We start from the raw sequence: 27,266 nt of genomic DNA, 5'->3' as shown, positions 1-27,266 counted from the left end.
TCATTGAAGTCGACCGCTGCCGCGACCGAGGCGGTGGCGACCTTACACCGCGAGTTCACGCAGCCGGCGCGCCTGGGGCTATTTCGTCACCGCGCGGCCATTGCTCGGGTCGCACGGGTCACGCTCCACGTGCCGCTTTGTTTGTGGAGATCCTCCACGCCGAAGACTCGGTGTTTCACGCGCCCGGACAGTCCAGGCTCGACGCGCTTCGCAGAGCGGCGAGTTTCACTCTTGAAGCCGCTACCGACCGAGCGCGTTTTGACATGCGCTGCCGGACCGTGGCGATCGAGAAGTGAGATTTGACGAATCGATGCCGCTCGTCGGTCGCCCTGACTGGCACTAATATGCCGATCAATAAAATCCGCGCCAGCCCGGGAATTTCTCCGCTCGGCGGCCGCCATCACGGTCTGTGCTCAGATGACGCGCCGCTCGGCACGCTCAAATAACACACGGCACGGCTGGTGGTAGTGGAAACTGCTTGGCATAAACAAGGGCAATAAACTATTCTTATCCCACTTTCATTCCGCCCTCGCCTTATATAGCAGCCAGAGCGACCTCTGACGCTCGACGCGCGCCGGCGCTAATGCGTCTGGCGGCGGCCGCCTGCCTTGACCTCTGTAACCCCCAGCACGGCCCGACCGCCGTGTAAATTGCTCACGGTACGGCGCGACCCCGGCCGCGGGCCACGTGACCCCTGTGTAGCGTTCCACCAGCGTCGTCGTCGCGGTCAAAGAATACCCCGATAAACCCGCTACATGACGGGAATTATGGGGTATTATATCATGTGTGCTGCCGAAAAAAACCACGCTACCGCCCTTCGCTGAGAACTGCTTTCACCTACATCTCCGGTCTTTGGTCTCCCGCCGGAAGACGACCCCGATCTCCCATCTTTTGTCGAAGAACGGCCCCGATCTTCGGTATCTGGCCTCTTGTCGGAAAACAGTCCTGATCTCCGCTATCCTGCCGGAGAGCGACCTCGGTCCCCGGTTTGGTCCCGCAGAACGACCTCAGTCTCCGTTCTCCCACCGGAGAACAGCCCCGATCTCCGCTCGTTCCGCGCACGTCCCATCGCGGCACCAGTGAGCAAGTTTGCTGGCAGCCGCGCCAGTCCGTGCGGATCGCTGAGTCCACCTGGCCCCCGGACCCTGCCACAGCCGTCACGGTCAGGTGTACCCCCTCCTCGTGCCGGAAGGGGAGCGCACGAAACTGCCGGAACTGTTCACAAAGAGCACGCGACCAAATAGGGGGCATAGGTGGAACGCCGAACGCAGCTAGTGACTGCCTGATCGTCACTGAGTCACTGGCAGTTGTGAGTCATTTTTTCTGCATTTACAGGGGTTAGCATATGATATCATTTATACGTATCACATTTTATGAAATTATATGCCAGAACTGTGTCGTAAATAGATTCAGATAATTGTTCCTTCAAAATTTAAATTATTATAACCGACATGGTGAAACCTGTGACGCTTTGCCAACATGTCACATCTTGCTGGTGACCATCCCTATCGCTCGTAGTAGTCTTTTTTTGGTTACCGAGAATCGCCCCCCCCCTCAATATTCTTGCCACAGCCCACTCAATCATTGCCACAAATGATAGCTGACCACTATCAAATTTTATCGAAATCCATAACCTGCCGGTATCCATTACCTCCATACTGCAACGAACGATCCTTTACTTCGAAGACGAGGGGAGGCTGCTCCTTATTTCCCGCCGTGCAGCGCCGCAGCAAAATCGGCCTCCCGAAGCGATCCGTAATCGCTCGCGATCCGTCGTTCTGCTGCTGACTCGACTATGCTCGGAATATGGCCGGACGTGCCTGCCCCAGGGAAGTATGTTCGGATTCCACGACCAGAAACGCTGGGCGTGTTGAATCAACCCAAGCGACGACTAAATACTTGGCTGGGTTACGTCTAATATCCTCAGCAACTCTTCTAGGTCCTATGGTGAAACACGTCTCGTTGTGACCCCGCAACCCGCTCACCCCGGCGACGTATTGCCCTCCGCAGTGTTGCGTAGATAAGCAGCTGGTCTTATGCTGACTGGAGGCTCACGGACGCCGGCGGTGCCCGCGAAGGCCCGGCCGCCGCTAACCTGACACCGACAGGTGGTGCTAAGCCGCCGGGCCGCTCCGGTCCCCCTCCGGTCGGCTCCGGTCCCCTCCGGCCCGCTCCGGTCCACTGCGGCCCGCTCCGGTCCACCTTCGGTCCGCTCCGGTCCGCTCCGGCCCGCTCCGGTCTGCTCCTGTCGGCTCCGGTCCCCTCCGGCCCGCTCCGGTCCGCTCCGGTCCGCTCCGGCCCACTCCGGCCCGCTCCGGTCCCCCTTCGGTCCGCTCCGGTCCGCTCCGGCCCGCTCCGGTCTGCTCCAGTCCGCTCCGGTCCGCTCCGGTCCGCTCCGGTCCGCTCCGGTCCGCTCCGGTCCGCTCCGGCCCGCTCCGGTCCGCTCCGGTCCGCTCCGGTCCGCTCCGGCTCCCCCGCCAGGTCCTGGGGCCGTTCCTCCGGTGACCCCGCCAGGTCCTGGGGCCGTTCCTCCGGTGAGCCCGCCAGGTCCCGGGGCCGTTCATCCGGTGAGCCCGCTCCCTGCATAAACACTCGTCCCGGGGAGGGCCGCCGTCGCCGCCGCCGTTCTGAAACGACCCGATCGTGACGGGTATTTGGGTAGGAGCCATTCAGCGGGCCATGGCATTCGAACTGCGGGCGTTGTGTTACCACTGGAAACATTCCAAGAATAAGTGCCGTTGTTGACGGATAGTTCGCGACCGAGGAGGGTGACATAAGTGCTCGTCTCGGGTTGCCATGGCCACCATCACAAGCGAATGAATGGAATCCGACTGAACTAGCTGCAATCTATTGCGATGGTGACGAAAATAGCCCCGACACAAAAGACCTTTGAGCGTATTTTCCGCCAGATTTGAACTCCTCTATTGTCATGTTTAGGCATGGAAGAATGAATGAGCCAGCGATGGGCGAGTAGAGTGAGGGGAAGAGAACTGAGCAAAATCACCATGACTCCATCCACCAGAAATAGGGCGAGCTCAGCGCAGCCATTCCTCCACCGCAGGGTATCTCCGTTACAACAGGCTCGTGCGCCGCGCATGCAAATGGAACGCGGGCGAGGACACTATTAACCTGAACAGCACGCAAGCTGCCGACTCGCGTAACGGTGGAGAGAATGGGATGGTGGAGTGGACGTGGAGACGATGATGCTACACTGACTGTAGACCTCTGGTATCCCAACCCGTGTGGTCCTGCAGTGGACCTGTGGCAGAGTCCGCCACTGCCCCACGCATCGTGTTGGGCAGGCGGTCTCGTGCCGTGCCGTGCCGTGCCGTGCCGTGCCGTGCCGTGCCACGTCCCTCATTTCCGCTCAGATCGCGGCTGATCGTCCCGGGCCGCGCGCCGGCCGGCCGGACCGGGCGGCGCCGGACCAGAGCCCCGCCGTGACGGCTGTGGGAGTGTCGATTCTCCACGGGACATTAGGCGGGCAGACGGCGGCACGGCCGCTGGTGGGGCCGCCCGTCAGCGCCAGGCAGGCGCGCGGGGCTGCTGGGTCACGCCTGCGACGGCCGGCAGCGCCTGTCGCGCGGACCCAGTGAAGAGCTAAGGCGTACGCATTATGTCAAGCGCTTCAGGCGCATGCGCGTAATTTAGCGTCGCTTTGCAGGGACTAACTACCAGGGAGGGTCACACCGAGCCGCGCACGGGTCAGACGTTTATCTGCTGACCCAATATCGGTCGTGACCCGTTCATCAGTGGCGCGGGCTTTGAGACGCGCCGCTCGTGGCCGGCTTGATTTACATGCGACAGCAGCCTTCACGCTGTTTACCACGCGACCCAGTGCCGCCCGTCGCACAGGCTCTGCCCGTAAACATGGACGGTGCATTCTTCTCCGGGGCGCTGTTCAGGGTCGCGTCCAACGCACGGCCGTTCGAAACGTCGAGAGGCCTCTTGAACTTAACCCAGTAACCTTCCACCGCGGCTCGCTGCGGAAGGCGACAGACGTGGCAGTGAGCTTGTTAGTGCCGATCGGTTACCGAGCGGGCAAACAGGTTTCTTTGCAGAGCTGATGCAACTTTTTATGGAAATGAGCCTGGTTGGTCACGGTCTGCAGGTTGCATACGACACTGAACTCGCCGCAGCCTACAGCCCGTAGTACACACATGGAGGTGGTCATGACGGAGCGACGGTGATGTCGCTTCCTGCAGAGTTTCAGAAAGGAGATTTTGTGATTTTCCTTGCGCGTTTATCACATCAGTTGAGCGGCTCTTTTTGAGAGGTGCGGACGCCTCATGCTGTAAACGGAGATCGGAAGCACGCTCTGGAATATCGATCAGGGAAAGCAAACGCCCGCTGCCGTCACAGTAACGTTTGGTTACATGGCTGCAACTGGATGTCCACCAAGGAAGCTGCTTTTTCAGTATTTGTGGAGAAAAAAAAAACGATGCAGGCGCCGCGCCATCCGGAGGAGCCATACGGGCTGATGAAGATGAGCCGAGGCCGCACCACGATCGCAACAGTGCAGCCGAGCGCGTTGTGAAACTCGGACTCACAGGGGTGAGAGAGGCCGAGCGAATTCTCCCCTCCTGTGAGGTAACCGTTTCTGCAACAGCGCGCCGTTTAGCGAATGTGTGCGATGAACCGCGGCGGGCCAGATCAGAGACTCGCGGAGACGGGAGCTGGTCGGACCGCGCGCCCCTCTCGAAGCGAGAAGCGTGATCTCTCGTGATAGCGTGAACAGTGCGACGTGCCGGTGCGAGATAGCCTGACGCTGGAAAGCTTTCGAATCGTACCGCTCTCCTGCCACAGGGCTCTACGTCGTCACCGGGCCGAACGTCCCGGCATAAAACGTGAACTGGTCGCGATTCAAAAGCAGCACAGGCCCCGTGCAACACCTTGCGAGCCCTCCCCGCTCTGCGTCAGCGGCGGATGTCGACCGACCCGGACGTTGCCTGGCATGTCCGTATTTGGACGCGGCTTTAGCTGCAGCCTCAGCCACCACGTGCACCGCAGCGACCGCCGCAGGCCATCACGTCCGACGTCGACCGCTTCCACGAAATCGAGAAAAATTGACGCGTGTCGTTTCACATTCCGGGCGTGGCGGCACGTACCGGCGCAGCCGGCCTGCTCCCAGTCCCCGTGGTGACCCCGCTGCGGCCCCAGTGGTCGGGGCGCCTCCCGCAGTCCTGCCGGGTCGACTCAGTCACCGGCGCGGTCAGCGGAAGTGGTCGAGATAGTCGGCGCGTCACAGCTGGGTGCGTTTTCCGGCCCCTGTGTCCGCCTGTGTCGTCCGCGTGCGAGGAGGCTGTCTGGCGGTCAGAACAGACCTCACCTCGGACGACCTGGACGTGCTGCTAGCACCGAGGCGTCAGGCGAAGCTCCGGGGTGCCCTGTTAGGCGGACGCGACGGGCTGCGCTCTCAGCAATTGGACAGCATAAGGTGTGTGTATGTGTGTGAGTGCGGCGACCCGTCATCAAGACGCGTCCGAGTCGCCTGGGACGTCACCGGCTCGCGGCAGCCCGGAACATTCCGGTCAGAAGGCCGACGGACTGTCTGTCGAAGGGGCGCAGCTCGCGGAGGTGAATTTCCTGACACTCCTCCGATCAGCTGGCATGTGTGGAATCGGCGGCAGCGGGCCGTCCTCGCCGTGGCTGCGCTGGTATAGCGTGACCCTAATTCTGCCCGTGTATGCGCCAACCAGGTGAGAAACGCGTATCATTATATGTAATTAGAGGTGTGGAGCGTGGGCTCAGTCATCTCAGGCCATGGTGGACACTCGCGAGTGTGGTCCGTTCACTTGGACACAAGTGTCCGTATCCTTTGTTGCAAAAGTAGAGGTGTTGAAAAACGTGTGCGGGTGTGCATATCTATTGCGGCACGTAAAGAGTGCTCCTTTGGGTGTGCCAGACACTTTCTGCATGCATCTATGATATTGAGACGCAGTTGTACGAGAGCACAAAAGTCACTTATGTGTAACAATAACGATGCGTTATTGCAGCCCTCGAAGCCTAGCTAAAAAACACAAGAATAGTTAAGTAGCTCTCTAGCATTACATGCTGCCATTTTTCCGAAGCATTTCCAAATGATTACCGTATACGCATCAAATTCCCCGTTCACATACAGCCCACCAGTCTAATCTGCACGCCGCGAGTCTCCGGTGACATGTCAGTCCTGCGGGACAGCAGGGTGCGGACCAAGCCCACCTGGCCGGGCCGGCAGCCGAGCGGACCGAGCCCACCTCTCCGCGCCGGCAGCCGAGCGGAGGCCACCTCTCCTGGCCGGCAGCCGAGCCCGCCTCTCCGGGCCGGCAGCCGAGCCGAGCCCACCTCTCCGGGCCGGCCGCCGCGTGCTCGTCGTTCGTGTGTGCCGTTCACGCGTGGCCGGCGCCGGCCGGGCTCTGGCCTGCTTTAGAACAGCGAGGGTTTTCACCGCGGCCGGCGTGTGCGGTGTACCAGCTCGCGCTGCCCTGCCAGGGACAACTTTCACTGCCCTTTGGAAAACGAAATTAGGTCTTGGAAAGCAATGGGAGGGCTCCGTTTGGAGTTTCAACCAGAAGTGTGACAGGTGCTACACTTCGCAAGCCCCCTCACGTTGTAAGCCCTGATGGACGTGATATGGATCAGGCAACCCAGAAAATCCAATCTACCTTGCTCGTTAAATCACTGCAATGCTCCCTAGCGAACGGGTGTCGGCTGTATTTCAGCCACGAGCTCAGAGATTTAAGGCTTTGATGAGGTGCGCAAAAATGGTTTACGGGCCCTTGAACTCGGCAAACGAGAGGCACTGCTGCGGCATGGCAGCCCTGCTGAGTCCACTGATGGCATGAGAGTTTGCAAATGTTCAGTAGTTCGTGCGTTATAAATGGGCATCGCCCTCTGTGGGCACGCCATTATTGTACGGTTAGATGTGAATGGTAGCTTAACTCTAGCTCAATACTACTTCGGTCATTTATGCTGACCTTGTCCACCCCATTCCTGGTCTCAGTCCAGCTGTGGGTAGAGGCATGCCACTCGTTTTCGATACATCACGGCGTGATGGATTTCTGTGCGCCCCACAGCCTCTCCGAAACGTCATGGGCTGTAACTCGCCAAGGTCAGGTCACAAACTAGCCCAGATCTCCACGTGCGGTCTCCCTTGGGACTGCTAGATTATGACGGATGCGCTAGTTTTTCAGTGTTAAGTCACGTCCTGTCGGGTGGCTATCGGGGGTCCTCGCTGCTCGCTCCTCGCTCCTCGCTTCACTTTCCAAGCTCCTTGCCCCTTGCTCCTCCCTCCTTGCTCCTCGTTCCTTGCTCCTCGCTCCTCGCTCGCAAGTGTAAACGAAATCAACATAGACTGATCACTTTTACCTAACACATTAACATCACTCAACAGATCTCGCGAGCTCCATTAAGTCCCGTCTGGCTTGCACCTGTGGTATTGTATTTTCTCTCAGCGCGATGTGTATAGGAGTCTCCCCTTGCCTTCTCATTCAGCACGCCCCTGGAAGGACAGTGCTGAGCCGCTCGAGTGTTTATATGACATTGACCCGCTGTTTGAGTAAAAACTGACGCACGCCGGTGACACTTGCTGACGGCTGTCAGACTTCGAGAAGCAAAAACCGCTCGGGTTCCGCTGGACGCGAACACGGATTTCGAAACAGACAGCAGCTCCGATCACTGTTAACGGCTCCGTATTGAGCGAACATGACAGGTTTTCGCTCGCCGTCCGTCTCCACCGGCGCAGAGCGCAGAATTTCAAACGCTTGATCTCTCCAACCGCCGCCTTTTTGTCCCGGTGTGGAGCAGGCGCCGGACGGTCCGCTGCTCCAATGTTCTGCGTGTGCCGGGGCGCACACCGTGACGTCATCGCCCGATGACGGATGGGCGCCGCGTCATCGCGACGCTTACGCCGTCGGCCCGTCGGCGTCGTGGCTCCAGCCAGCTCCAATCCAAACACCTCGAACTGGGTCAGACGAGGGGCGTGTTTTAGCCCAGCGCGTCGAGCACCCCAGCCGCTGTTATTCGACCACGCCCAGTGCCAACTCTGCGCGTGATTCGCCCACTCGAGGCCGATTTCTGCGTGCGCGCCGCGGCGCGCTGTTCTAATTGCCGGGTGCGCCGCGCCGTGATGGATCTCTGTTGACATTAGCCGATAGGGTCTGCTTATCCGAAGGCGTCGCACGATAGGCGCCGGCTCGGGGGCGGCTGGCGGCAGTCGCGGCTCGCGTCACACGGCGGCGCGCGCGCTCCTGCGGCCCGCCGCTGCCGAGCCGGGACGCACTGTGGTGACCTCAGGGGCAGGCTGGTGACCTCAGTGACGGGGCCTGGTGACCTGCGAACCGGCTGGTGCTGGCGCGGCAGGTTGTCGCGGTGACGTTGTTCGCCGATCGCGGCGGTGTCGGGTTCATCGCGGTGGTGTCGGGAGCCGACTGCTGTGGCCTCGGGGCTCGCTCCGGTGACCCGACGCTGGTGACTTCAGCCGTCGCCTGGCCGACGGAAGCCTCACAGGCGCGTCTGCGGTCCGCGTGACTCAGAGGGAACGAGGGCTGCCGGTGTCAGTCATCGCAGTGCAGCTCGGCCGGCCGGCGGCCGGTCAAACCCGGCCCGGACGCGTGCACCGCCGCCGAGTGTCGCCGCCGGGTGTCGCAGCTGAGTGTAGCGCCGCATCGCACGGCGCGCCCGAGCCACATGTGCCCGGGACTATTAGGCCGCGAGGTCAGCCCCCGTCAGTGTCGTGCGTGGGTCGAGCGGCGGCGGCGGCGCGCGCTGTGACCGTGCTGGGACAGCGTGGTGTGGCCGGGCGGGCCGTTGCCCCCTCCGTCCGCCCGTCCCCTGATGCGGTGCTGTTGTAATCCTGTGCTATCCGCGCATCTCCCGCCTGGCACAAAGCTGAACCCCTTGACCCCGAGCTGCATCACCCGCCCGTGCTGACAGCGTGCAACAACTTTGACGTAAATCTGCGACGGCGGGCCAATCGTGCTTGCTCATCTTGCCTTCACTTCCCGGTATTCCGTCACCGCCCCTGTATCTAGGCGCATCTCCAGCTCTTAATTTCGTCAGCGTCCTATCTCCCGGCTCCACCGCCCCATCCCGATCTCAGTCGACCGTGGGCGACCTTGACCCCCGCCATGGCGCCGGAGGATCGCCTGAGCTGCGGTCTGACCTCCCGCTGGTCTAACCGGACCACGGTCGCGCCGCCCAACCTCCCCGCCGGCGACGCGCTTCGGCGGCGCGTGCTCCTGCGGCCTGGCAGACCCGCCGACGCCGCGTCGAAGCCGACGCACCGTCACTCGGTGCGATTCGCCGCCGCCGACGCGCGGCCGCCGGCGCCGGCGAAGCGCCACTCGGTGGCGTTTGGCGCGTTCGTCGCGCAGCCGACGGCGGAAGCGAGGCCCAAGGGCGGAGTGAGCTCGGCGGCCGCCGCGGCGGCGACCCGGCCGGAGCCGATGGACCAGGGCATGCGCGACCTGCGGCTGGAGCCGGCCGGCGGTGTGGTGGTGCGCCGCGCCACGTCCACGCGTGCCAAGTATCGCTACAAGTCGCTCAGGTGCGCAGCGGGCGGGGGGGGGGGGGAGGGGATGACAGGGGGAGGTACGACCGGTGGTCGGAGCTTCCGGTGGGCTGTGACGCCTGGGAGGAGATGGAAGCTGGTCGCTACCGCTATGAGTGGTGTTATTTGCAGCCTGGCGTCCATGGAGTGCTCCGCCTGGAATTGGCAGGTTGTGATTATGATCGTGGTGATGCTACGGATGGCGATGAGTATTCTGCTATCCTTGCAGTTCATTCGATAGAGCGTCGGACAGTCTGGCCATGCTGTGGCAGCAATGACGGACCGCGTCCCGAAACGGTGATCATGGGGCTGATATTTGACGGACATTTGGCGACTTGCGACGAGCGCAGGAAAACAGCTGAAACAAGCACACGTGTGCATCGGCATTGCGTGGCGCGCCATTGCGCGTCAGAATCTTCTAGCTAAAATTGGAACTTGAGCTGGAATTTCTCTGTTTAGCTAGCTTTGCGGGTTTAGGGGCACGCCAACGGTAATGGTTATTTGCGCCCTAGAATTGCTCTGCTGGGTTGGTAGGGTTATTACAGCAACACATACGTAGAAAGCACCCTGACTCCAACGCGATCATGGGAAAACTTCTGGTAAATTTACGTCTAAAATAATTATACGACCGCTTGTGATACAACTGATGATCATACAGCGGGTGATAATGCTACAAGCGGTGGTGACGTGAATGCAAATAACACACAGGACGCGAATTGATGGCGCTTATAATGACGAAATCGTTATGATGACATTAACGCCGCCACGGCGGGAACGGCGCCGCCGCCGATGGTGACACAGGCGGCTCGGATCAGCGGGTGAGCGGCCGACGACCGCGGCGGGCGCATGCCAACATTGGCACCCACGCCGCGTCGTGCCATCAGACACGCCGCGTCGCGCCATCAGGCGACCCCTCCCGGTCACGAGTGACGCAGATCCGCCCGCGCCGCCGGTGGGGACACCGCTCCCGCCACTAAGACCAATGCGTTCGGGGGCTGCCGACTGATGACGTGCTGCTTTTCAGCGTGCTGTTCCCGTGGCGCCGCGGCGACTCCAGCCGCGCCTCGGGCAGGAGCAGCGTCGGTGACCCGGAGCCCGCCGACGAGGCCAGGCAGGATGCCGCCAGCGTGGCGAAGGTGAGCCAGGGCGCGGCGGCGCGCCGCCTCCGGTGTGACGACTCGCAAGCACGCCTGTAGCACGCCAGCTTCAGCACGCGCACCGGAGGTTAGGATGTTGTCATTCGGGAAGCGGAGGGTCCTCCGGATGCTGCTCCTGACGATGAAATGCAAATATACATGATAAAATAGATAAACATTATAAATGAATATACATGATAAAATGAATATACATGATAAAATGAATATACATGATAAAGTGGAATTCTAGATAGATGCAATATGTAGTCAGCGTAAGCGGCCGTTTTTTTAACACGGAACGCCTAAGAAAACGTTTTTGCGACTTTGCAAGTCAATCAGCACCTTCTTGCAAACTGCTTCCGTCTGTTTTAAGGCATGCCGAGTACCCGGCGATCAACGTAAACAGGGTGTTGATCCGCTCCAGGGAGTATCAATGCATCGAACCCGCGCCCAACGAGCTTTTAGGACTCCTCTCCGGCGTGATTTCGACTCACCAAATCGCCATAAACGTTCAAGGAAGCCATTACAGCTTGGCGCCGATTCAGTGGCTACGGTACAGCAACCATGGCTCAATAACATTCAGCCGGCTAATCGAAATACGGTGCTCGATATGGCGTAATTGTGAGCTTTATACTCTGCCGTTTCGCTACGCTATACAACACTGTGCAAGCGGACGGGATTGCGGTCAACGCCATTTTATCTGCTCCATTCTCTTTCTCTTTCCCTCGCCTACATTTATCGTGCTCTTTATATCTCTGTTCTCCCCTTCCAGATCACCATGATATTTGTTCCCTGGTATTGTTGGATGCGTTGCCAGAATGCATTGTGAATTCGCATTGTTCATGGTTCATGGATATTCGTAATGCATAGGCCTTCACATTGGCATGCTTCTATATCAGGCACATTGCAGTCAGTGACATTTGCTGCTTGCTGCTGCACTAACGCCAAATATGATTTGTCAATTACGTTATGTTTTTGCCCATGTAAAAAACATATATATCGGTACATGTATATCAAAGTTTCCCTCTGTTTCTCCCACTGTTGTGCTGCCTCACACCCATCTGTCGCCGCGTCTGAGGAGGCCGAAACAGGCAGCTCACGCCGCGTCTGATGACGCCGCCGCGCTCACCAGCCGCGTCGCCGATCACACTAATCACGGCGCCGATATGTGAGAGAAACAGGCTGTCCTGGGTGAAAGTAAAAACAGCCGGCGCGCCCGTCACGGCGCGACAGGCGCCGCCGCTGTCACGGAGTCAGCTGACTGCCCGAGGCACCCGCCCCCACGGCGGCCGTTCGGACGGCGCGACGTCGCTGTAGTCGCCCGTTACGGGAGGGGGGGGGGGGGGGGGGGCGGTTAGCACACGTCGAGGTGTTTTAGGCATCGGCCTTCGAGGCCGGCTGGGCTACGGTGGCGTGCGGCAGCCACGAGGGCTGTGTACAGCGGTCGACTGATACCGGACACGGTGCTGTAGCGACCAGCCTGTTGTGACCGATGTTGCTGTGGTAAAGCTCTGCAGCGGCGAGCTCTCTGGAGCGGGAGGTCGTGGTGGAGCGTTATTACCTGCGGTCGTATATTGGCTGGGTGTGGTAGTGTCGCTCGCTGTTGATACGATCATGTTTGTGTGGTGCGCTCACTTATTACCTGAATCCGATTGCGCTGCGGCAGAGCAGTGAAGCCAGCGGCAGTCTTTTAAAGTAGATTAGGCTACGGAAGAGCGACCAATAAAAACCTGGGCGACCAGGATTAAGTCGTTTTTTACTAGACAAGCTATTTCGCTGACTACGTGAAGCCGTTCCGAGCCGTAATTCTCTCATGAACACGGACATATCGGGCTGTAGCGATAAATTTGAGTGCTGTGTTCGTTGGTGGTTGCCTATTGGAAAGCATTGCTGGGGGCAGCTGTCCGTCACGGGCAGCTCCCACGTCCCGCCTCCGAGCCTGCCCCCGCCGCCTGCTTCCTGCACAAACCTGATGACGTCAAGCTCGCCTAATTCTGCGTGGAACGGCGCGGAAGCGCTTTCATAACGAACGAAAGTCGTCCCACAGTACTCGGGGGACTTTTGAAGTCCACGCACTGGCGGCTCATGGAAACTGGAAAGCGCGCCGGTGCTAAAACTGCTCGCGCCGGTACTAAAACCACTCGCATTTGCGCCCGCTCACTTTCGTCGGACGTTGCTCAACGCTCGCAGTCCATGCACCACGTGACAAGTGGCGCGCTGCGGCGACAGAAGTGGCGCGCGGCCGAGCGAAGCCGACTCTTGCACGACGGGCCCTCTGATATCATTTCATGGACGAAATCATGGGAACGACGGCGCATTACCAGTGGAAGCACCGCTGACAAGTACACTGGCTTGCGCCCGTGGGACCGGCGCGCCGGCGCCGATGAGCCAACGGGCGCGCCGCAGGGTACAGGCGCCGGGAATCGCACCGATCGGTGGGGTGCGGGCGCCGGGGATCGCACCGATCGGAGGGGTACAGGCGCCGGGGATCGCACCGATCGGTGGGGTGCGGGCGCCGGGGATCGCGCCGGTCGGCGGGGTGCGGGCGCCGGGGATCGCACCGATCGGAGGGGTACAGGCGCCGGGGATCGCACCGATCGGTGGGGTACAGGCGCCGGGGATCGCACCGATCGGAGGGGTACAGGCGCCGGGGATCGCGCCGGTCGGAGGGGTACAGGCGCCGGGGATCGCACCGATCGGAGGGGTGCGGGCGCCGGGGATCGCGCCGGTCGGCGGGGTGCGGGCGCCGGGGATCGCACCGATCGGCGGGGTGCGGGCGCCGGGGATCGCACCGATCGGCGCGGTGCGGGCGCCTGGGATCGCGTCGGTCGGCGGGGTGCGGGCGCCGGGGATTGCACCGATCGGCGGGGTGCGGGCGCCGGGGATCGCGCCGGTCGGGGGGGGGGAGGGGGGTGCGGGCGCCGCGCCCGGTAGGTCCGGTCCGTTCCCAGGCGCGGTCCGTCGCCGGCGGGGCCGAGAGACGAGGGCCCGCTCTGGATCGTCTCGGCCCCCGGCGGCGGACGAGCGGGGCGGGAGGCGCAGGGCCCGCTTCAGACCGGCCCGCCCCCTAGCAGCGGGCGGGCGGCAGGCCAACGGCCGTGCCGGCGTCAGAGCGGAATGAGCCCGTCTGGTGCCGGTTGTACGACGGATCGCCGGACAGGCCGGCGATCTGGACGAACGCAGGGCGAACAGCCGTCCGCCCGCATCCCGGCTCTATGCACATCAGGTTTCTCCTGTCGGCGATCCTGTAATGGACTTATTCTAATTTACGGCGAGAAAGCGAGGATGACACGCCTCCACGAAATAATCCCGATGAGCAGCGTTAGCGGGCGGCGCTGGCTGTCGCCGACTCGTGTCAGCGACAATGCCCAATCATCGCAGGCTGATTTCCATTCAATGGGTTGATGGGGAAGGTCGGAGCCATTGTTGGATGGAGCGAAGGTCGCTTTCTCACCTCGGTCCAATCGGACTGGCGGTGCAGTCTGGAGAAGTCTCCGTCACGCACACCATTTGTCATGAGGTGGTTTGTTCAGGGGCACGCCTGGCCTGTGTTATTGCGCCATCGCATCGTCAGTGGCGGAGAAGCCCAGAGGCTGTTCGCGGCTGCGTCATCCTGCTCACTCACTCCCGACTAGCGATTCATAGCGCGAGTGAAGCACTGGCAAATGTGCTCCTGGAGGGTCATCGGGCTCATTTCTGTAGCTAAACACCCGATGGAGGCTAATAAACGTTCATGCCGCCCATGGTGAAGGAATGTTCTTCCCAGCCCTGAAACCCTGCAACAATCGTTGTGGATCCCACCCGTTCAACGGGCTCTATTCCTCGTCGCGGCATTCTTCCCGTCACGTCTGTACGTCTTACGCGTCCGCTGCACCACATTTTGCGTGTCACTTTCCCGTCGGTGTCGTGCCCGACCACCCTATCTCATTTCATTTGTACCCGCATAGCTTTGCTTGATCCCGCTAATTTATGTCCGTCTTCCGCAGCCAGCTGCCAAATAGCTGGTCGGGTGACAGATTACCCTTGACAAGAGTAAGTGGAGCGCATGCGTTTGGCAGCGAAACCTTCCGCGTTGGCCTCCGGGGGCATGCTCCGCATTGTTTTCCGTCCTTTCCTGCCAATACGCGCCGTGGGTTGCCCTTTACTCCACCCCACCTGGCCCTGTCCAGTTTCGACATGTACAAGCCGATTCATCCGCGGTGTTTCTTTGGCTGACCGTTTCCTATCCAAACTGCCCGTTCCATATCCACACAGTCCCTTCCCTTTCCACACTGCCCGTATTCTGTCCATATGGTCCGTCTTCCTCCACACCGCTAGCCTCCCGCCTGCGTTGCCAGTTTCCCGCGATGTCTGGCCATGTCCTGTGCTCCCCGCCCGGCTCCTGTCCCCACTGCCCGTCCACACCCACCCCGCCCGCGTCGCTCGCCCCCGTCCCATCCTAGCGCGATTGGCGGCAGGCCGGGACGCCTGCCGGAGCCGGCAGCGGCCGGGCCGGACGGCGGCGCGAGCCTCTGCCGGCGGCTGGGGGCGTCGGCCGCCGCCCCGCCCGTCCGTCATCCGTCAGTGTCGCCGCCGTCGCCGCCGCGGTGCGTGCGCGTGCGTGCGCGTGCGTGGGCGCGGCCGCGAGCCCGGGTCATCGACACGCGGAGAGCGGGCGCCACGCCAGGAGCGGCCGGCCGCGCGGCGGGCCGGCGGTCCGGCGGTCCAGTGCGACGCGTCGGCCGGCCGGCAGCTCGGGCGTGGCGACCCGGGTCGTCAGGGGTCACGGGGTCGGCGGCGAAGGGGTCACATGTGGGTCAGCTCCGGCACCGGGCGTCGCTAGGCTGGTCGCCCAGCGGGGGTTTGTTTACCCGGTCTGCGGGGAGACACAGTGTCGCTCGCAAGTCTCACGCAGGGCTGGGGCCTGGACGCTGTCGACGCGTAATTGGATGGTGTCGGGCGGACCACGTGACCGGCCCCCGCCGGGTTAAAATCGCTGCCACTCCATCTCTGTGGCTGGACATCTGATACGGCGCCGTCAGGGTTCGCGGGACGCGGCGGATGGGAGGGCAGTGACCGCAGGGGACGTAAACGCCTGCATAGGCCGAGTGCAAGGCTCCTGAGTCGGCACAAAGACTCGTAACCGCCATCGTGTTGCACCTTGGAATGTTGCAGCAAAGCAGTTCAAGAGAAAATACCAACCTGTAGTCCTGCCTGCTGCTTGCATGGACAGTTTCTACTGAACCCTATTTCAACGCTCTATAAACTCCATGACTCAGTTTGGTAGCCAGACCCTCGCTCAGCGGGCAGCCAGCCCGTGTTATTTTTACCGCACCGCAGGCGCGCTCACGTCCGAGTCGCCATGCAGTGACCGAGCCCTGCCGGCCGCACCACGCATCCTGTGGGACGGCCGCGGGCCCTGAATCACAGGACTGCTGGCCGGCTACTCTGAGAGAATGAGGTCATGTCCCACGGTCGCACAAAAACGGCTTTTCCTCTCAGCGGTGCGGGTCTCCTGTCGGCCGGCCGTCTCCGGCGCATTATCCGAATTGCCTCCAGCTTTGTGTGACGGATGCGGTACGCGGTTGGCGCGACCCGTCCCCCCTCCGTCGGCGAGTGGTTTGGTCACATCTCGCCGCGCAGACACGGGTGAAGCTTTTGGGAGTGTGGGGAACCCGCACGCGACGTTCCAGCACGATTGCAGGCCGTGTTATGCGAGTGAACTTCCCTCCGCCTGTCAGCTGAGTTACGTTCGCGATGGCATAAAATGGACACGTTTGCAGCGTCACTGATTGCGGATAGAAGGCATGCAGGCAGTGGTTGTCTCCCCTAATGCTTCAGAAGTGCGCACTTCTTTCAACGGGGATTGTCTGTCGCCTGTTCTTTGGCTCCCGTGAGTGGCGGAGAAAGCGCAAACTGGTTTGTAATTGCAAGACCCATTGCGCGTGATTAGCGTTTTGCTCGCTCCTAAGCAGACGCACGTTTTAGTCACGTCTCGCCGATCTCACTTCTCTTCATCACAGGACTACAGTTCGCTCGTGTTGGCTCACGGTGTTCGCTGTAATGCTAAGTGCTGCACGCTAAACCCATGTTTGATATGAAAGGTGAAAGCTGGAACATTGCGTCCTTCCTGAATTTCGAAATCACGCAGCAGAAGGCATTTGACGGTCACGGTGTGATCCTAGATTCCCACACATGCTCGCTTGTCTCAAACGTTCCAGCCTGGTTCAGGCTTTACCCAATGCGACAGTCTCCCTGTAAGGCATGTTGTATCCGATGGCTGTGATTGGCTGGATTTTATGACGATTGCTTGCGTTGCGGCGCGGACTGCAAGATTAATTTGATACCGTCCGGCAGGCTGTTCGGTCCTTGGAACTCGGTAAATAGCTGGGCGGCCGACGCGAGTTGCAGGACCTGCTGATGCTGGCAGCACATTCCTTCAACACCAACTATTATTTCCACTGCACGTTGCCCTCCGCGGTCTGATCAAGCATCAGTCAGTCGCCAATGATACGGCACAGTCGTTTGGGCTGCCGTCCCGGCACGGTACCCTCCACCACAGGAGAATTCGCACAAACTCGACGCCATCTGCGCGTGGCGTCCGCCGCGGCGTGCCTCCGCGGTGTCACGACTCCCGAAGTAGGCTGATCAGCGACTCTGGCTGCGGCATGACTCTGGCTGCGCCGTGCCATGTGCCGCGACTCCGACTGCGGCGTTCGTGTCTCGTTGTCGGCCCGGCTCATTTCCGGTTGTCGTGATGACGTATGGTGCTGGCCGCCGCCGCCGCTGCCACCGCCGCCGCCGCCGCCGCTGTCGCTGTCGCCGCCCGCGGCTGCGGCCAGAGGCGACCGCGGAGGCAGGCCAGGCCGCCGTGGCTGGGAACAGGGCCGTGCCACGCAGCCGGAACTCCACCGCGGCCTCAAGCAACTGGATCACTGACGCGGGGACGTCATCGAGCCAATGACGGGTCGACCGTCGACAACAACCGGATCACTGATGTGGAGACCCAGCCGTGGCCTACTGTCGCGGCGGTGTCGCTGGCTCACTACACCTCGGAGATCCGGCGCAAGCTCACTGCAGTCGAGACGTAGCGGGGATCGTTTCCGCTGGAAAACTCCGGGAGGAGCTGGCCGGGCTCGCACTGACCGCGACTGGACAACGAGCGACGAACACCGAGGAATGATGGTCGCGAGCGAGTGTCAGCCGACAGCGTCCCGACACTGACACTGACACTGCAGCGGGACGTCCTGACCGTCGGTTGGCTCTGACTCGCACATGCCCACACCACGACAGAGTCGTGTCACGCGCTCATTACCGCCCGGCGTGGCGGCCGCTGCAGCTGCGGGGGTGTGGCCCGGCGCCGCGGTGGTCGGTTCGCATCCGCCAGTGCCGGCGACGCGGCTCGCGGCCCGCCCCCGGCCATCGGCGCTGACTACGCTCCCATGAACGCTCTCATCGACACTCGACGCCAATCCGGGTCTTTGTTCCAGATTAGGTGTCGGTTGGAGCTCGTTGCTGAAATGATGTTTTAAATCAGCCACTTAAGTTGTGGGCTGAAGCGGCCAAAGACACTTGCATTGAACAAGCAAAGATATAGATTTTCCGTACGTGAGGCGGCACTGCTAATCCTATCTGATTCAGTGCAAGTGGGCTTCACGTGCTCACATTTCTTAGCTACCATTAAAAACTTGAACGCCAGGCCGCCGCAATGCCGTGTCATCCGACACAGCCCGCCACTGTTGCGGCGGCTCTCCGGGTGCTGTGGCGACACTCCAGCTGTTGCGGCGACAGTCCAGGTGTCGCGATGGCGCGGCCCAGTCCGCCGTCGCGGCGCCGCCAGCACGGGCTTGCAGACGTCGCAGCTGCCGCCGGCATCGCCTCACGTCCGGTGCGCCAGCCGCCGCCGCCGCCGGCGCCAGCACACTGACCCACTGACGCTCCCGCAAACCGCCCGAAAATGGAGTAGAACAAATCGTAAAATAAGGCGTGTGAGCGGAAATCGCGCGGGGCGCGCGGATGCGGGCGGGGGCGGTGGTGAGGGCTCCTGCCGCGTCCGAGGGTCGGCGAGAACCGGGGCGGTGCGGCCCGGTCCATGCGCTTGACCGACCTGTGGGGACGGGACCTGCGGACTGTTGAGGGCCCCTGGACCTCGTCGGACTGGCGATGCACCGTCGGTACCGCCTGCCTGCACCAAACGTGTCATGGATGGGGCAGAAAGCTGACATGCTCACGATGAGGTACCCAGAGCAGTCGCAGAGAGAATGGACTCTGAGCCGGCGATAGCACTACAGCCTGGTCCCGTATACAAACGTAAGGAAAGTGAACTATCGGTGCTGCTTTGGTAGCACTCTTGTACACGTTGGATGAAGATGCTCGTTTCAGCCTCAAGACATGTCGTAGCAGCGCTCTTCTATATGGGTGAAACCATCTGTGTGGAGCTGCTATGCGCCTGATGGAAGCTGACGATTAAGCGATGACGATTCTTGGCTTTGATGTTACGTTATGCTTTGGAGATTTTCCATTGTTTGGCTTTGCTCGTCCTCCAGAAGTGAGAGAGGACAAATTTTAGCTGTTTAAATGTCATTTATTTAGTGTTTCCAAGCCAATGTCTAACATCCGACAGTCAACTCAGCGCTATTGCTGATACGCAGATTCACCGGTGTTCCACTGATAAGGGCAATGTTTTTGGACCGAAACATTCAATTCGCGTCCTTTGCTGTCAATTTCATGCGGCATCATCCGGGAAAGTCTCCGAAGAGGCCGCTATGGCAAGCGTAGATTATATTTTCGAGTTCCAAATATCACCCTGCCGTGGCGACATTTCAAGCTGATGTTTCACTGGAGAAAGACAAGTAGCTTTCTTTATTGCGGCCTGTAGTGGGACAACTCCAAATAGTACGTGGGATATTGCCACGCTTCAAAACCCACACAAACATAAACCAACAGCGTCCATAAACTACGGAGTGCTCGACTCTGGCGGAACGGCGTGTCTCATGCCTTCAGTTTAAGCTGGCATGATAAGCCTCACTCGCGTCGCTTTGACACACACCCGGCAGGGCACTTCGACATATCACGTTGCACCTGAGTGCCACCCTCGATTGTTTCCGGCCCGCGGTCAACACGTGCAGTGGCGGAAGTGCCTGACCGCGCCCGCCAGCCGCCAGCTGACTCAGATCTAAAGCGCGGCGGGTGGCGCAGAACGTGCGCCGCGTCTCGCCGCCGCCGCGCCGGTGACAGCTGACGGCAGCGTCCTTTGTGCGCGCGCGCCGCGCGACACACGTTTCACCTGTCGCACGGAAAGCCTGCGGGGGGGGGACAGGGGAAGGCCGTTCGCGTTCGCCGCGAGCCGGGACAGGACAGGCGCCGGCCACGTTCAGGCGCCCCTCCCCCCGCGCCCCGGCCCGCCGGCGCCGGCGCCGGCACGGACGGCTCTCCAGGGACAATGACTGTGTGTGTGTGTTTGGGGGGGGGGGATGTCGGACCACTCCGACTCCGGGGTGGCGGCCTGACTACGGTTTGTGTTCGGCTGAGTGACGTCCGACAATAGGCAGCGCGTCATGGCCGGCCTGGCCGCGCCGGGGACTACCGCTGACAAGCGGGCGGCCGCCGGGAACGGGGAGACCTCCCGGTCACGCCGGGCGCAAGGGGCGACCTCGGGGTCGTGACCCGACCAGCGCTGTCCTTCCCATGCAATCACTAAGCGGGGACGTCAGCGTGACGTTTGCGTCACGCGTGTACCGATCGTGAGGCGGCACCCGCAGTGTCGATGAACGCTACCGTGTGCTTTGTGTTCGGAAACCAACGACTCTTCGCCCGCAGTATGCACAGATGACACGCTTGATGGTCACGTGGCTGATATCATTATGCAATGAGAACCGTACCCTGACTTTCACGCGTGGGAGATCCCACGGCCGACGATGTCCGCTCAGGTCCACCGCCCCGAACCGAGGCGGACCGAGAGAGCCGGTGCCCCCCCCCCCCCTCCCCGCCGGCATGCCGACTCCAAATGGCGCCGTGGTGCCGATCACAGCGCAGGAGACAAGGTTCGATGATACAGATTCTCACGCCATAGACTAGTGTCGCCGTCTGGTGGTTTGGTCCCGCCGTTTGTGACTGTCTAAAGTGGGCAATGGCTGCAGTATCACGCGTCACGCCTTCCATCTTGATAGCTCACCTCGATATCCCAATATGCAACCGACCAAGTACCTAGCCTAAAGATCTTGCTGTGTTGCGTCTTAGCGTTCAGCTGATTTACTTATTGCGAGCAAACGGCAGTTTTCAACGTGGAAAACTTCTTCACAGCATAGAGGGGGGGGGGGGGGGGATAACGGACCCAGATCATGACAACAGGCGGGGATCGCAGCAACAGGTGATAAAGGGATGTTGACTGAGAAAGCAAGAGCCAGTAATCCGGCTTACATATGCCTCACGGCGTGCAACAGGTCATCTGCACTAGAGCACAAAGCATGTATGCGCCATTTTCGAGATGTTTTAAAGATTAGCACCAGGCCTCGGAAATCAGTTTTGACATCAGAGCACCTGCGTGAGAACAGAGCATCCGGTTTCGCTTCTGTACGTCAACATATATATATATATATATATATATATATATATATATATATATATATATATATATATATCATATGTATACCATGAATGGGTTTATAGCTAGCCGGAAAGCATGGATTTGTGTCGATTTGCGTGGGAGACTGACCTGACCAAGAAAAAGAGGCAGCTGGCTTCATATGCTTATGTTTCGCGTCATGCTCATGCTTGTGTTGTTTGTTCCTGTCATCATCTTGCTCGTTTCACGTCACATAACGGTTCGCGCTGGTTAGTAAGTAACTATATGTCTGAGGTCCTGAGCGGTAGAAAACCTCCCAAAACGGGCTCTTCAGCGTGCATTTCTAGCCCAATGTTCGTGCTAGACAAAGGGAAGATTTGGCACATTTCTTATCTAGCCAAACTTCTGAAATAGGCCGCCAACATCAACTCGTCCCTGACATCGCTTTATTAAACGCCGACTCCCACAAGAGCTTTCTGGCTATCTCATGATATCGCCGTTCTGAAGCGCTCTTATCGAGGTCGTGCCCACTCAACGGAATATGCGCTGCGCAAAAGAGGAACCAAAATGCTCCGCGCTTGTTTGAGTTTGATTCGGACTGCTAACAGACCTTGACGGAAAACAATGGGGCGATGATGTTTGCGGTGACTTGCATGCCGCAGCGCGAGCGTGAAACTCTGTGCCGCGTTCTCTTACATGAGGTCCATAACGATTCTCTTTGGAAAAGCCGCACCGCAGCCGACTCGAACCGTTGCATTCCATAGAGAGCATGTTCCGGCGAACTCTGAACGTTCCCATGATGACTTCGGGCGATTGCTGACGTCACGTCCTCTCGGTCGGTGTGTAACAGTGACGTCACTCGTGCGCAATGTGTCAGAAAGACGTATGAGAGACTCACCAGGGACGAATGGGCGACCAAGCCTGAAGCTCTCACCGCGTGAGCAGTAAAACGAAAGCTCTGAAATGCATCTGCAGTCGTACAACACCCAAAAAATCAGGCTTGGTTTACAGCGATCAGATCATTTTGTAGACGGTAGAGATCGGGGAGTTTATAGGCTATTCACCGCAACGTAACTCCAACAGCGATGCATTCGGGACTCTCCCGCCGTCAGCGTGGTGGACCGGGCCTCGCTCGTTGACTAACTCGCCATGCGCTCGCGCCTGCAGCGGTCGCACGAGACCCGCGACCGGTGCCGCCGTGCGTCACGGTTTGCGGAGTGATGCAGATCGGTGTGGATGTCAGGGCTTTCCGTACACACGCCGCTGATGTCACCGCGCCGCGATACCGATAGTGCAGTGAGCCCTGTTCTGGTGCGACTGCCCCCGGCAGTCCGTGGCGGAATGCGGGGACGCGACAAGGAGGCGGACGCTCCGAGCTCCACACAGCGTGTACGTGCGCGGTGCGAAGCGCGCGGGCATCCTGGTACAGGACTTGGTGCATGCGCCTGGAGCTCAGTGTTACAACGGCGGCGTGGACTCACGTTCCCGCGTGACCTCACGTCTGTGCCTGCGCTGTGCTTTTCAGTCCTCCGTCCGCTGGCGAGGCGGCGGCCGGTGTCGGTGGTCAGTGCACCGCCTGTGGTGCTACGTTACGGAGTCAGGCCGGTTCGTCGCCGGAACGATATCAGGCTGATCGGTACTGATGCCGTAAACAACCCCGCTCGGTGTGTCGGCCGTGGGGAGCCGGCAGTCTGCTGCGCCGCCCGCGTCGGCAGCCCGGCCGCCAGACCGCCCGCCGACCCGCGCCTCAGTTGACCCCGCCCGCCGACCCGTGCCTGACCTGACCCGCCCCGCCCCCCGCAGATGGACTGTCGGGAGGCGGCGAGCGGTCCGGAGAGGCGCCGACTGGGCGTGTCCAAGACGCAGCGTCAGCTCAAGGCGTCCAGCTCGCCGGTGCTGCCCGGCCGTCGCAACAGCACCTCCAGCTCCGAGTGGGACGTGCGCAGGTGGGTGACGTGCGACAAAACATCTGCAGGTGAAGGGGAATGGGCGGTGCGTAATGCCGTTCATGGGAGTGGTTGCGAAATGATATTGAACTGGATGCTACTTTTCTCAGCAGAGCCGGCATGACGGTAGGCAGGTGGTAGCTTTGTCAAGACGTGAGCTTTGGTGGCAGAAACCGGGCAGTTTAATGTTAGCACGGATCCACTGTTGGGTAGTGGAGAACGTAAGTGAGACAAGTAGATGGCTCTTTTATCACAGATTACACGACCAGGAGATAACGAGCTCAACAAAAACTAATAGCCTTGGACTCTTGGTAAGTCATAAAAAAATAGAATGTGGAGATAGCTCTCCATTTCAGGGGCACGCTGAGGCACACTCGAACAAATGTCTCAGGGTCGCAGACTTTTTTGTGGGCGGGCTTATGCTACCTACTGCCCGTCACCTCAGCTATACCAGGCTACGCTACAAGCATTGTCGTGTCAACACAATTTTAATGCACTGATGAAGACGATATGACGCGTCGCAATGCAACTAATATAATGCGTATCATTATAGTGTACCACGTTTTGGTATTTCACACTTATCTTCGTAAAGCTGCGTTAATTTTGTGGCATTCTGCGACAAAGCCTTCAGCGCGCCTATGTTTGTTTTATATTGTGCTAGTTACAAACCGTTTTGTACTGTGCTAGTGACAAGCTGCCTCTTATGAAAAGGCATCGATTAAGTGCACTTTGAAGATGTTCGACTACTGGAAAATGAAAGCCCAGAAAATGGGCATTAAGATTTATTCCCTTGCCATCGTTCACTCTGCCTTCCATATTCAAATTTTGATTGTTGTAACGGCGAGGGCGGTGGTGTTGTCTCAGCCAGCTGCCGCCAGAGTTGTCCCTGATCGGTCATTCACACCGGAGCGGCTCTGTGGACGCCACGCATGACTGGTCACTTCAGTCTCTCATCACTGCGCCTGGATATTACTTTATTATCGCTGTTTGCTCACTGGTGGAGGCGCTTTGTTCGAAAACCTTCGATGTAGAATGATGGTTAGGGTTCAGCTTAAAAAAATAAGTTCGTGTGCTGTTCACCTTTGATCATTTGGCTCTGGTGCGTACAGATCAATATTTATCCGCAGCGGAGCGTCCAGTGGGGTCCGCATCACTTTAGTGATGCAAGTGTTTCGTCATCGGCCCATTTCTCTTAAAATGATTGCAGTGACAGTTTTGTAAACACGATGGTTTTCATAGCACGTCTCGCCCGGGTGAATTCTTGTGAAATGTGAGGGAATGCGAAGACGACGTTCTTTGTATGTGATACCATCCCATCATTCCATCGAGCGCATATTTATTCTGTGATTGCGCTTTGGGCCGGGCATGTTCCATGACATTTGTGGTTACATGGAGGCTACAACAAACCCACTCCGCAGTTGCAGTCGAAACTGCCCTGCGGTGCGGCCGACATAGCTACTAACGCTCTCATTTTTTATCGCTTCCGCGGTTAGGCATTCTCATCAATCTTGCGTGCTCGGTTTCCTTGCCCATGCGTGGATAGACCTGCAGATCAGAGGCAAATTTCACACATGTCCTACATTCGTACGGTTCTTATTGGCTCAAAAATGCATCACCATACACAGGACACTCGCCTGCCGTCAGCATGCCATGCGCGGCCAATCGGCACGCAGACATCGTTGGCCCCAACCCGGCATTCACGATGGTATTTTCGTTCGAACAGTCGAGATGTTATCACGTGCTGGCCTTAACCTAACCATGTATGGTTGGCCATGTATAATGGCGTTGGCACGGTCGCTAGACGACCGGCTCGAGAGCGGCCGTTTAAACTCCAACGGCCGCTGTCAGAGCGACGCTGCGCCGTCGACCTTCCCACAGGCGCCCAATAAACAAACGGCCTCGTAGTTCCCACTTGGGATATCTCTGTTGATTTAGTCAGGGTCTCGTGCGGCGATGCGAGCTACTTGAAAGTCAGTTTTATTGTTATAGGCTTGACGGCATGTGATAGTTTTTTCGACAGGTCATGTCCATACTGAAATTCGTTCACATTCGTGCCATAAAACTTGAAATTTGAGAAAGATATACTCAGATTATAGATATGGGCTCTTTGCTACCAAATATCGCTATGCGTTCGTGAACGAAGTGCGGCGCTCGTGGCTGATATTGTAATTTATTTTTGACCAGTGCTGGATGCTCGTGTTTTGATGTGGGGGGAGTGCACGCTGTGGGGTTTTATAATTTTATATTTGTGCACGGTTTCGGTGTCGAAGCGAAGGACAGTCAGTCGTGGCTAGGCTGAATGGAGGCTTTAGGAATGGGCAACGAAGAAATGGATGTAAGCTCTGCAGACGCTCCAGGGTAAGCCGACTGATGGAGCGTAATGGCCAATTGATAAATGGCTTGCTACGGTTCCTCGGGGGGGGGGGGGGGGGGGGCGCTGAAAGTCGACATGTTTTGTTTAAGTGGCACCTTCATGGAGTGGGTTTCAAACCGTTGCATTTTTTTCGTTCTTATGCCCTGTGTGGCTCAATCTGTAGCTGTTTTGAGCATGCATGTGATTGTATGGACTTTTGACTCTGACTGAGATCGTGCAGTTTGTCCACTTGCCACACTTTGGGAAAAGTTGTAATTGCCTTTCAAGCAACTCTACAGACTGCCCAAACTTAAAGGAGCGAAATGGCCACCAGTAAATCCATTGAAACTGAAGGCAGGGGCTAATGGGCCAGCCTGCTAAAAACTGATCTACTGTGTGGGATGCCTGCACATCATCATTGTGCTGAGCCATGCATGTACATGTGTCAAACTCAGGCCAGTTAACATCATACTGAAATTTTGTATCAGATTTTGTGGCAATGTGTTTTCAAAGTATTTGCCTGAAATGTTCATTGTAACATCACAATGCTTTAAAGCATTGGCTGTATGCTAGCATATGGGATGGCCATGTAACAAACTCGGAGAATTGTTGCTGTTTTGCCAGACATGTGTAGTCATCAAAATTGTGCTAAAACTGATATCTTGTAGGTGCCATGTACCTTGATTTGCTCTTTCCATCAGATCAACTAATATATTTCAGACATCAAGTAGCTAACCATGTTTGAGGTTTTCAATCTGGCAAGAAGCAGTAATATACATAAAGTACAGTTATTGTCTTATTCCCTGTGCATGATTATAGAGGAGATAAAAACATGTGTGTAATGATATTTTGGTAAACTTCTCTGTTATAACTTAACTTCTCTGTTCTGTTATGTCAGTGCATAAAATGGTTGTTCCCATATTTGCTCTACTAATTGTTGCCTCTACTGAATGTGGCAGAAAAGACTCAAACAGCAAAATGAAAGGGTCTGTCCAGGCAGAACTACATAAACCAAAGGTGCTTGGAGCATGAAGCTGCATTGTGATGGCGGACATGAAGCACCTGCTCATGCTGGTATGAGTGATCAACAGTACCACTGTCATAGGTGCTGCCACATTATGAAGACAAATGGTCTGGGAAATACTTCATTAATTATGTTTGCCAATATAGGTATGAAATTACCACAAGGTGTCAGAGGTACCCATGTTTTTACATAGCACATCTGAAGCAGAAAAACTGTAAAACATTAAAATGACATGCCGATATATAAATTATAATGCATGTTTTGTCTTTATATATGCTATATTCCTGTACATCTGCTTTTTAATGTTACTTGTATGTACTGCTTGATGGCTAACCCACATTGTCTATTTGTTTCCTACAGCACAAGTTATCAAGAAGCTCTTGGATGTGCTGCATCTCGAGGCTGGTTTAAAAAGTCCAACCAAGCCATTGAGGCTCTGGCATTCTTGTGTGCCCTTGCGTGTGGTCTCCAGTTGTGCCTCACACATTGTGTCTGGCTGCTGGCAGGACGTGGTCAACTGTGTACGGTGATCAGGACGCCGACATGCTGTCGGCCAACTCAGAGGCGTCCGTGTCGCCGCTGCCGACCGAGGAGGACCTGGCGGTGGGGCCCAGGATCGCTGCAGAACAACCCAGGGGCGCCCTCCCCGACCCCCAGCTCAGGTCAGGCCATATCTTCACTCCCGAGCCATGAGCTGTGATCCCACAGACATGTGGGATCAGGGATATGGCTCAA

General features: G+C 58.4%; 1 protein-coding gene across 1 annotated transcript in view; it reads left to right on the top strand.

Annotated features, from left to right (window-relative positions):
- Positions 1-10,560: 10,560 nt before the first annotated feature.
- The window catches only part of LOC119110143 (rho guanine nucleotide exchange factor 9), a 30,639-nt gene continuing 13,933 nt past the window's right edge, over positions 10,561-27,266 (top strand). The window contains exons 1-3 of the mRNA XM_037233879.1: positions 10,561-10,665; positions 23,012-23,154; positions 27,038-27,193. Of these exons, the coding sequence (XP_037089774.1) occupies positions 10,646-10,665; positions 23,012-23,154; positions 27,038-27,193 (319 nt within the window). The 5' untranslated portion in view covers positions 10,561-10,645. The remainder of the gene's footprint in view (positions 10,666-23,011; positions 23,155-27,037; positions 27,194-27,266) is intronic.

Source organism: Pollicipes pollicipes, unplaced genomic scaffold (assembly GCF_011947565.3).
Source record: "Pollicipes pollicipes isolate AB1234 unplaced genomic scaffold, Ppol_2.1 Scaffold_7231;HRSCAF=8579_pilon_pilon_pilon, whole genome shotgun sequence".
In the NCBI taxonomy this organism is placed as follows: domain Eukaryota; kingdom Metazoa; phylum Arthropoda; class Thecostraca; order Pollicipedomorpha; family Pollicipedidae; genus Pollicipes; species Pollicipes pollicipes.
Note: the sequence above shows the minus strand (reverse complement) of the source record. Positions and strands in the feature narration are given on the sequence as shown.